At 40.5% G+C, this 12,102-nt stretch overlaps 1 protein-coding gene across 5 annotated transcripts in view; it reads right to left on the reverse strand.

Annotated features, from left to right (window-relative positions):
* Positions 1 to 12,102, reverse strand: part of LOC110987571 (histone-lysine N-methyltransferase MECOM-like) — a 161,174-nt gene that overhangs the window by 144,255 nt on the left and 4,817 nt on the right. Inside the window, exon 1 of one of the 5 annotated variants that reach the window (XM_022250401.2) lies at positions 1,238 to 1,346. The exons of the other annotated variants lie outside the window; for them this stretch is intronic. Within the exon in view, the coding sequence (XP_022106093.2) occupies positions 1,238 to 1,274 (37 nt within the window). The 5' untranslated portion in view covers positions 1,275 to 1,346. Of the gene's footprint in view, positions 1 to 1,237; positions 1,347 to 12,102 lie in introns of those variants that run through there. 5 annotated transcript variants of the gene reach the window in all.

Raw genomic sequence — 12,102 nt, forward strand, 5'->3', positions numbered from 1 at the left:
GTCGTTTAGCAAGAGATGAACTACAGTTAGAGTGACTGCCTTTCATTAGTTTGAGATCATGAACACATTTCCACAATTTCTGGGGCCTGAGAATTAAATGAACACAAACACAACACTCTCCTCTCAGACAGAGATGACTCACTTCTGAACACAAAGTGATGAATTCTGTAGAATTTATTATGACAAGTTGAACTTCTCTGCTCAGTATTTGCTATAGGGGGCCATCACGTAAGTACCAGAAATTATTTTCCAGCATCTTAGCACTTCATGTTTTAGTTTCACACTACTTTGTTTAAACACTTTCTTCCATCTATCAAATGGATTCTCTGCTCTTTGAGAAGTTTTAAACATTTCTAATCCTGAACAGCAATAATACTAAAAGAGTTCTTTTTAACAAACCAGGTAAAACTGCCAAAAAGTAAATCAAAACTGGGAAATCTGATACACAACTGTATACCAGAAATGTTTGATAGTTTCTAACTAGCAATTTTTCTATTTTCATAGCAATTTCTAACTTCTTTTACTGACTTTTATCCTTGTCAAAATTATGCATCGCTTGCATTAAACTACTTGAAAGGCTCCTAGATTGGACTTTTAACAATTTTTTAACTCTTTGTTTAGGAGACTATAACATATTGAGCCAACAAAAAACATGTTGTACATCTAAAATGTATTGCCCTAAAAACATTATGAACAGAGCTAAGTCTGATTTTGATTTTAGCTGATAAACTCCAAGAGACAATTTTAAGACAACTAAGAAGCAAATTCATAATCCTAAATCACATATTTCACAATATGTGGAAAAATGATCACGTTCTAAAACATTTTAAAACAGGAACTAGAAACACAATCTACATTAAATATGTTCAACAAAACAAAGTTTGAAGTGAAATTAACTGGAGAGTAGGAATTCGACTCTTCAGAAGTATAAGACACAGAAGGTACATGCATGGAGGAAGGCAATAATACTCATCAGAAGTTATCTGAGCCGTTCCCAGCAACAGCAGCGGTAGCTTCCGCTACATGTGAATGACTCCGAGCAACACACACCAGACACGAGACGCGTTATACAGTAACACAAGATCTCCCAAACCAATAACCAGCTGAAGTTTGCCCATACAAAAAACTCCTTCAGAAAGTTGGCACGATCTCCCCTTAACCCGGTCCAGCTCACCGATCAACTCACTAAAATCCCCAATTTATTGGAAATGAGTAGAGAAGGTGAAAAAGTACTTACTTTTGGTGAGTTTTCTGGCCTTGCCTTTGGAGCGCATTTCCGGGGTGGAGAGTGGTGGTGAATCGGCGTATCGTGTGTAGTGTGTATACAATGGCCACACTTTTTTGCGTGTGAAATTCTAATGTACACAAAAAGCTAGTGTGCCACCTGCCACGCATGCGCACTTCAAACAATCTTCATGGTGCATTTTTTGTCGTTCACATCAGATGATTTCGTGTTATCATCGCGCGTGAATCCATTCAATGCACTCTTGTGTAAATAGATTTGTCAACAAATACAAATAATACCACGGGAACGCCACTATTGCCAGACAAAAAAATAAAAAAAATCAGAGGAGATCATCTTCAATGGGAAGAGATAATGGGGGCAATACAGGAACCCCCCCCGTGTATGTTTTGGGGTATTCGTGGCCCAGCACGTTGGGACGATTGGAACTTGCATGCCCGTCGGATAATCTTGAGCTTTTCAGGCCGTGGGAATAGGTGTCACGTTCAAACAATTCGAAGAACAGTATTTCTGACGCATCATGATGTCTGGCGATACGGTCACGAGAAAAAAATGTCATGTTGCAAATACACGACACTCGGCAGAAATTAAAAAAAAAATAATACTTGAAATATAGTTTGAACAAATATATATACATGTACATATATATCATAATTTACGACCGATTTCTGATTTTTTTTAATTTCAATATTTCCTAGAAGTCAAAGAGTGAGAAATATACGCTCGAAAAGCCATAACATTGTGTGAAATAAAGCATCACAAACACAAATCTTTAGAGACCATGACTTTTGGGCTACAAATGCAAATGCTATGACCCCTCAATCTCAACCACTGGAAACGATTTGGTGGGTGGATCTATTTGAATTCAGTGGGCCTTTAGCAAGTAGGCCTATATTCATAACGTAGGCCTACGTGTGATCAGCAAATCGATGTGTGCCTTTTTTGTGCTCCGTAGTACAGAGTGCTTGTGATAAAGAGACATCAGTTTGAAGTATCGAGATTTTCGATCCATATATACTTAGCTCCAAATAAGTTGGCTGTCAACAAAGAATCACACTTTGTTTTCAGACTTATGTTTATAAATTAGTCCTTTAGTTTATAGCATGATACTGTGGTGCTGTGACGTACAATGTTTAATATACATGTATTTGAAGTAATGGGGTGCGGACGTTTCTTTACCAAAATGTTCAATAACGTGGTCGTGCTTCTTTTGCTAACTGTAGAGCAGGAAATCATCTTTTTTGTCACTGTTACTACCAAGGGCGTCTGTTTGTCCTCTTGTTGGTGGTTAAGGAGTGCAAATGGTCATGTAGCGCAGATGTTGCTACCCCTTGCCCTACATATTTTATTTATGAAGCATAATTCACGACATTAGCGCCACGAATTTGGCCCCGAACACTCGTCACTGTCTTATCCCGTGTAACGTTATCTGTCGCTGATCTGTTGGAATGTCCCCCCGTGATCTCGCCGACAGGAGAAGCTGTCAAAAGCACGGCAGATTCTGTTCCCTGCCTACCCTTCTAGATTTCTCCTACTAGTGTTTGACTCCAGCCGGTTAGGTGCGTGACGAGACTGGCATGGGCTCAGATTACCCGTGGCCATAAGCGCACGCGTATACATGCAGTACAACACCATGCATGTGTTTTTAATTAACTTTAAACCATTATGGTGGGAGGCTTTAACTTACATTTTCAAAACAAAGCACGAACTCCCAGATTCATGGGCATTATATATTCGTTTTCGTAAAAAACTACATCAGTGGTGTCTCTACTGACCACAAACGTTTGAGATTGGAATCACGGGTTTATTCCGAGTCCGAACGAGATGTTCACTTTTAAGCAGCATGAAGAGAGAGAAGGGCATAGTTGGACGCTGTTTTTGTTCGGCACCAAAATCTAGGAAGTGCGCACTGCCCGTCAAAAATTGGAAATATATTATTTCCACATTGGTTGACATGGAGTTTCGAATTTGATTCAGGTCCCAGAGAGGAGCACACGTATCCTGATGTAGTGTAACATGTTTGTTGAACATTTTTACATTGTTTATTTGAAGATTTCAGGGAAACCTGCAGCACGACACTCAAAATAGCGTGTGCACTTTCCAAACCAGGGTAGTCCCAGCACGGGCTAATCTGAGCTGGCAGTCCGGCGAGGAGTCCTTGTGTCTATACAACAGTTTACGGCGGTCCATGTTTATTACTGCATTCCAGCAGCCAAATTTGAGACTCTGAGGTCGTGACATTCGAGGTGTCGTTCGTGTCCCGAGCGCTGGGAGAACCCATGGATGATTGTGATGAGATCTGGAAATTGAGGAGTGATGTTGTTGGGAAGAGAAACAAATTTTCATCGAATTCGTCCCCCGCAGAGAAAGCTTGTCAACGAGGCAAGATCATTTGGGGCTGGGTATCTCCGGTTTCGTCACAGCATGCAAACAGTCTCCAACGAACGCGGTAGCAGGTTGTCCTTTTTTGCCGACCACAAAAACACTTTTGACAGAGTCACACATCAGATGAGATGAAAGCAAATTAACACAGGTTGTGGACGACGACGACAAGTTCTTCTTCTTTGTCTTCTGATTCTTCTTTTCGATTTTCTTTTCCAAGTTTGATTTATGGTTCGATCGTGGCGACAACCAGCCACGGTGCATGCATGCAACGTCAAAAAAGGTCCCAGATAAAATCCCGTTGATAAACTGCTTATTGCCCTTCAGATTATGAATGTAGGCTTCTAAAAATTACTTGAATCCTTTACCAAGCTATTGCTCTCCACTGCTTTTGGGGCCCTTTTTGACGTAACTAAGGGTTATCTTGGTAACCACAGAAAGATCCCTTTCGTTTGCAGCCATCATCACACAAAAATCCACTACACCTCCTTTTCAGTTGTCGTGAGTAAGATTTGCATAAAATATTAAAAAAGGTCTAAAGTTATACAATATAGCCTGGAAGTTCACCCCTGATGGCGCGCTTCCGGAACCCTTAAATAGGAAAAATAACGTACTAAGATTTAAGAACTGGTAATATTTTTCGTTGAATCACTTCTTAAAACCAATCCAGCTTAGAAAAAGGACTTTGGAAAATATTCGCGACCATTTATATAAACTGAAAAATTACGTGACTTAAAAGAGAATCCTGCCAAAAATTGACCCATCTCTTGTAATAATCTAAAATACATGCAGTTGAGGGGAAATAACGAAAAAGCGGACATTCTTTGATTCGAATGGGCGAGGACGCTTCGGCGCTTGTGACATTAAATTTCAACGTCAAACACTGTAAGAAATGCTCCCAACAATAAAGCAGATTGTTTTAGACTTTCAGTACGGTTAACACTCAAATTTTTAGATGTGACGTGGTAACGTTTTCTGTTGAGATTAGCAATTTTCAATTAAAGTGAACCGCTCCTTACGTTGCATTATATAATGTTTTTAATGCGTCTCCTTCAATTTTATACACTTTTGAAGTTTAGCTTCATTTTTACATATCCCTTTCATTTTAGTTTTATTTCTTTTTTCACTTTAATTTAGATATGTACAATTTTGCAAAACAGATTAATCGTTTAGAAAATTACGTGTGATACTTCCCAGATGAATGAGATGATATTCCAAATGCAGGTATATTCCAAACGAAAAAAATTCCTTTAGTGACTAGGGATTTCAAAGAGTAAGCATGAACTTCCAGGGTTGTAAACGTAGTCTTCATTTGAAGAGACAGTGAACTGTAGTTCTCAAATTAGTCACTTGGGAAACTTGCTTGTTGGTGATGGAAAAGGTCTCCAGCTCCGTAAAGTCATATCGATATAGCCTTTGCTAACTTAAATTTAGCGTATTTCTGCAACTAATATAAATCCATATGTACCGTGCCTTACACTGATGCGTCGACTGCATGTCTGTGTGTAAGTTCGTGTAAAGCATGTAGTGTGCCTGTAAATGAAAAATAGTTTGTGCACCCAGCCGAGGAGTTACTCAATGGCTTAATTGGGACAGGAATGAAGCTTTTATGAACATGCAAATATACATAGTTAGCCAACACTGGACAAATGATGGATTCATCTTAAAGCATCAGTAAAGCCTTGTTGTTCTTTTGCACAATAGGGGCAATAGTGGAGGGAGGGTCGTGGTTTGAGAACAGTGCAACGCGGCAATCTCGTACTCAAATGAACATTGACGGTTTGAACATTAAATTTATGGCAGTCTGTCGGTAAAACCCATACTAAAAACAGATTGAAATATTTTACAGACTTTTTAGTTGATAAGGTAATAAACTTAAAGCAATAGTCTACTTTTACAAAATATTCCAATATTTTATGTAACCTTTGCTGACAACAACTGTTTTGTGTCAGATCAACGGAACATGGAACCCATCAGCAACGGGTAGGTAAATCTTTGCAACATTTTACAATGTCAGTTTTAGGTAAGCTCTAGTGAAAACAAACGTGCTTGTACAAGGAGACCCAGGTGCAATTTCGCGGCACGTGGAAGGTCGTTGATGAAATTCGTTTTTTACCCATCTCAAGGTGACTTTTCCTAAATAGTAGTTGAGGAAGACAAAGGTTAAATTCAAATATAGTTTTTCATTGAGTGGTTTCAGTTATGAATTATTCTTCTAAAAATTATCGAACGTGACAGGACGGCCCAATGTGAAATCCCCATAGGCGGACCGCGCGAGGGTTCCGGAAGCTCGCTGCGTGACCTTAGTTGCAGGCCAGTAAATAGGTCCAAAATTGCCTGCGCGGACCGATTTGTAGGCTGTTAAATTCTCTGCTGTTACAGCATTTCTTGGCACGTGGACAGGGTGGTTTGTCAAAAAGGTGGATAAAATCCAGGGGCAGTACTGCCAGTTTGTATTCCTGAATGTATCGGACCGAACGGGGCCCCCCAAAATGCTGTGTTTTGCAATGTAGGCATCAGTTTTTAAAATGGCGATGAGCCTCTTGACTGTTTGAGGGGTGGTTTTCTCTTGAGAGAAATATCTTCAAAAGTAATCGGTTAAGCCACTGAAAAATGATAGGAAAATGAAAGATGAGGAAGTGAGTTTTAATTTGATAGAGTGTGTTTTGAACACCTGTGAAACGTGTATTTTTCTTGATTTTGTTGAAGTGGAGATATTTATGACTGTTATCTATGGCAACTGATTTACTGGTTTCTACCCCTGTGCACGCACACGACCATTCGATTAGTCGCTTTCGACACACTCTCGCGACATGTTGAGATGAGATTTTTTATTCATGTTTGCAGTCGCAAAAACGCATGCGTAGGCCTATACGCTAGCTCCCGCATGCCTTCTAATTTATCCCATTGGAAAGCCAAGTAACAAAGGATATCCCAGAAAATTGTCAAGTTAATTTGAAAATAACTTTTTCCACGGGCCACACCGCAAAAGCAGACACGGACAATAAGTCTTTAATATATTCGATAAATGTGACCGGTCACCATCTCTTGTATCTTGAATAGCCCGCTGTTTGTGACTCTTGATCTTGCCTTCTGTGTGCCGTCTTGGTTCGGTTGGTTTAAAACACACGGAACTATCCTAAGTATAACAACTTCCACCGGTTATTCTCAAAATATCGAATCTGCCTTAAGATCAGAGCAAACATTTTCATGCAGACTTTAGGAACCAATAAAGACAGTTACTTTCCTCTTTTTTTGCACCTGACGTAACTCACACTGTACACGGGCACAGGTTGCAAAAATAGCACTGTGAAACAGCACAACCCAGGCTGCATGCAATGCCAGTAGTTACTAATCCAATCTCCTGGGGTTCAACCACGGAGGAAAACATGTGGACACAAAAAAAGGAGACACGCAGTGGTGTATCGGGAGGGGGGGGTTGCTCCCCTCCTCCAAGAGACTGAAAGTGCCAGCATTTTAGAAACGGCACTTTCTCCTTTCTTTGGGGGATGGGGATTCTTGAACAGATGGACAAGTGCCGGACAGTCGTGTGTTTGACAAACTTATAGACGTGCGAGGCTTGCATCCCTTCGTTGGTTTCCCTTGATTTTAAATAAGCCCTAACATAAGTCAGATCTTTTTTGGTAAACACCAAGAAGATTATTTGCATGACCTCACGTAAATTTGTGGCCTCGCCATGCTTGAATGGCTGTAGTTTGGTCCCGACAAATACAGTTGCTCGCAACAAATTATTTACTAGATAGCGAGTGAAAGACGTGCGTCAGCGCATACGTTCCGGATGCACCTACAACAGGAAGTCCCTCAAACCTCTTTCAGGTCATCTTGGCATATGAATCCAAAAGTAATCATTGATTGCTTGATATTAAGCATGCATAGTTTACTGGTTGGATAGTTGTGAAATCTGGGGCTATATTTTCTAACATAGCTGTATCATCAACTTTGCACAGTCGAACGCAGATAAGAAGAGCACTGACAATACAAAGTCATGTTTATATTAACAATGAAAAATTTGGGCCCCAAGTCTTGTTTTTCTTTCATTTTGTTACTGATAATACAAGGTACCTGTTATTCAATGAATTATATCACGCGTACAATTATAAAGCATTAGCGAGAGAACCAGTCGTTTGCACAATGTATAGCTCCATATTTGCACTGCACTTCCTGGTTCAAAGTGACATCACAGAGAACCGAGTTTTGGCGACCCCTAACCAGAACACATTTGTGACTTCAAAGAATAGCACATGGGGCTATATGAACAACTATTATATAGCTCTATGCGGTCGGAACAACAAAGTCGCGGAAACGAAAGAACCAATGACCAAAGCTGAAACAAGTTCATATAGTTTGGGTCGCCAAAACACGCCCCAGTAAATGCCGTACAAACCACAGAGAGCTATAATGCGTACAAACGAATGGAGTACACGCGCGCGTTGGTTCACGCGCTGGTTCTCGCGCTAATGCCTTTCACAAACAAGCTTCGGGGAGGATCAACCGAGGGTTTGTTGTGAAATAAATTGACAGTCCTTTGGTACTTACGCGCCGCATAGGTGCTCAAGTTTATGCGCGTTTGACGTGGAGCACGCCGAGTACACGCAACGATATTAGGCTGCATCCGAATCTCTTGTCTAGAGCTAGGTCTAGGTCTTCGCTCCTTTGGAAATGCGTGGAGACACGCATATAATAGCCTAGCCGAAGCTCCGGAAGCCCGTTTCGGACACGGCCTTAGTCTAGAATGTGTGGTCTTTGCGCGCACGCCGAACGCTTGCTGGAACCCGGTTGGAAAACTATCTGTCTTTCCTTCGCCGGTGAGGGTGCACTTCAGCTCAGCGCGGATTGTGCGTGTGTCACTTCGCTACTATGGAGCTAGAGCGCTGACTCGTGTACAAAATGATGACTGCTGGGTGCATTCATGTTTTTGCACAAACCACTGATTTCCATTATAAAGGATCGACGGCACAAACCTATGGAAAACTGGAAAGTTTGGACGGCTCTTTGCATATCTGCATTTGTATTCTAAAACGATGCGTCAACACAGCCGATATGCATCCTAAACGCACAATCAGTAAATGAGCGTTTAAGTTTGCTCGACGCAAAACAACGCAAACGCAAGCGTGTGTGCGCTACAGATAAATTTTGTCGTGATTTTTATGATCAGATTTTATCGGTACTCAACGCACGTTGCATTTAGAGTATATAATTCGATATTACTATTCTACCTGATTTTGAATGTTCTACAAGCATGCACACGGATCCGAAATGTTCAGAAGTTACGGTGGGGCTCTAGCAATTGAATATAGGCTTAGCTGTATGTTCGGTCTTCTGTAACAAAGTAATTTATGAAGTCTCAAGGATCTCGTTATAATTAAAGTGTTACACTATACATTGGCCGGATAATAGACGTAAACTGATATAGCAGGTAGGAAGACCAAAAGCGTTCATTGAAGCTATTTTTCTCACAATGCGTATATAGCAGGCCCCTCCGGACCTGACACCTTCTTCCTCTTCCTGAGGGCCATGGGAGCCCCTCTGTTCTTAAGAATTCAAATAACAAAATAAAAAATACAGCTCCTGCTTCAAATGCCATGAACTTGGACGGTACTCCACCCAGTTGCGCACGCGCGGAACACCAACCAATTAAGGAACGTGACAACGGCGGATATGTACAGACGAGTTGACCCGGTATATTTCGGGTGCTGACTTGCTGAAGCTTACCGGGCCCCGCGGAGACTGTTCGCGCATTCCAAGATAAAGCAGACACAGTCCCCATCAGTAAGGTCTAGTTAAAGTGAAAAAACTGTTGGTTTAATGTGTAAGTTTGGGAGATGTCAATTTTGGAGTTTGCACTTTACTGACCTAATTTTAAAATACACAACAAGGAGACGAAATTTGTCAATGACGCAAAATATAAAACTGTAACATCAGAAAGTTCAGCCCCCCCCAAAAAAACCAAAATAAAACAATAAAAAAAATTAAAACGACTCCAGAGATATTCCTCTATTCTGAAAAAGGGTATACCCTCAGTCATCATCAAAAACTGTCCGTTATTCAAAGGCTCTCCCATGATTAGGCCTAGATGGGAACAGAGCTTTTTTAAATTGTAAGAATGGAGTGAAAATTCACTACCCATGGTCCCTTTTACGGAGCTGACCATAATCCCGGTGACGTGCACAGAGCAGAATTGCGATCTAGACCTGAACATGCATTTCTCCCAAACAAGGGCGGGTCCGGGGGCCAACGGGGGTCACCCCCACCCTAAAAAAAGATAAGGATTTTGTTTTCATCGATCAGAGCGAACATTATTAAATGTATTGAATGTTGTTTTTTATGGACAAAGCCATTTCGTTCATGAAACTGTTTCTGAGCAGCTACTTAATCGTGACTAGTGCGATCAGTTAATGCAAAAGAGGACGAGAACCGAGGAGGCTTCCTTCTTGTCCTCCCCCCCAAAATAATAATAATGATAATAATGTGGTCTGGATTCGGCCTTGGGCTAAAGGCCAGTGTTGCTTTATTGTACTTAAGTTCCTTTGAATAGTCATTGAAAATCAGCCTTCGCATTGCCAACATTTAATTTAAAGTGTTCAAGTTTTGAGCGTGGAAGAAGGGCGTTATCTTTGTTCCAATTTATTGAGATCATAAGGAACATAGCTCTGTTGTTTGTTACCGCCAGTCGTCAGTGTTAGGTTGAAGTGGCACATCCTTTATCATTTGTTTTTGGAAACGCGCAACTATATGACAGATCAGCGTTCCCTGGATTAAGTTTACAATAGAATACACATCTTTTGTAGGACCAAAGCGACATCATCTACCGTAGTTTACTAGCCAGTTATTATCAACTGAACTTTCTGATCTCCATCAGTTAAACGCATCCCCCACTGGCGGGGTTAAATTTATATGATATGAATCTCTCGCAGCAGAATGTTCCAATTTTAAGCGACGTTTTTGGTTCGTAATGTGGTTTTAAAGAAAATCATGCCTATACAGCTAGTCTTGTCAATAATCTGCAATTCAACGTCTAACAGTTCAAGTCTGCAATTAAAAAAAAATCGCCGTATTTTGTTTGACAAGTCTCTAATACAAGCCCTTACGATCTTGCAGGAAACATTCAAAACAATATTACTGCAGGCATTTCTGCAGGGTGCCGTAAGCCTGCACATCACGTTCGACTGAGTTATGTAGGTGCGTTACGGAGCTTCCGTAATCAGCATTTTGGAAAGACAACAACAGAAAAAGAACACGAGAACATAAAAATAATTCTCTTGGCTTTAAATTTCACACGTTAAAGCCAGCAACAAATTTAATTTAAAAGAAGGATGGTATTTTTGTTATTTATTATTTATTTTAAACAACGCTTTTTCAATAAAAGTACTTGTTGGACACCATGTGTCATCCCTACGATGGCCACGTACATGTCGAAGACTGGTATCTTTATTCAAACATTTCAAAGTACAGTTGGTTTATGTGTTTTTGCTGTCCTTCTTTAGGAGACTTTCAACAGCGGTGGATAGTTTGCCAAGTTTAGGTAATCACTGCCTGGTACTTCTCTTTTTCTGGATTTTTTTTGGGGGGGGTGAAGAATTCAATTTTTCCGTTTGTAAAGTTTACATCTTGGGAACTCAGCAGTTGAGACTAAAGATCACCGAGGAAACGCAAATATTCTGAACTTTGAGAGAGACCACGCCAACGCTAACATACAACGAAAGAAGACCACAAAATGCCATAAAGACTTGAACCCTGAACAAAGAGATACTAGACTATTAAAGAAGGGACCAAAAGGTGAAAACGATCAGAAACTGTCTGAGATAGCAATGAGATAAGTTTCCCTGAAACGACCTCCAGGAAGGACCCCGAGGCCATTCGTATTTTAATTTAATTTGGTTTGGTCTTTAATGTTGGTTTGGTTTGGTTCGGTTCTGCTTTTTGGTCAACAAAAGTTTTAATTCATGAATAGACGAATAATCAAACACAAAATGTGCTCAAAAACCAAAACCTACAGACCAGATCAATTTACTGAGGCACAAAGTATGTGCTGATGTACTTCTCTATATTCAAAATCTCATGGGCTAACATAGTAGTTTTTGACGGTGCATTAAAGGCTTTAAACAAATCTGAATGCAGGGATCAAGTTGTTTCACAAAAGGGTCTAGGAGACAACGCGAGAGCGTTTCTACACGTAAGATTACCAATCATTTGATTCTGAAAAATTATGACAATTTTAAAAGTATTTATGTGTGGTATTTTAACGATATCACCACCGTCGGTTGTTGCCTAACCTATTACGGACTAAATTAAGCTACATTCCAGTTCGTGTTTTGACTTTTGACTACTCTCTAAAGATAAAAGCTAATAGCCCAAAACCATGGACGGAGATTTCTTGTCCCATGTGGGGAGGGGGTGATTTCTGAAAGGTCAACCTTGTGAGGAGCGTGACATGACACAGGGTCTAAGGTTGGGGG

Source organism: Acanthaster planci, linkage group LG16, assembly GCF_054643075.1.
Source record: "Acanthaster planci isolate LZ-2023a linkage group LG16, COTS_SCS, whole genome shotgun sequence".
NCBI lineage: Eukaryota > Metazoa > Echinodermata > Asteroidea > Valvatida > Acanthasteridae > Acanthaster > Acanthaster planci.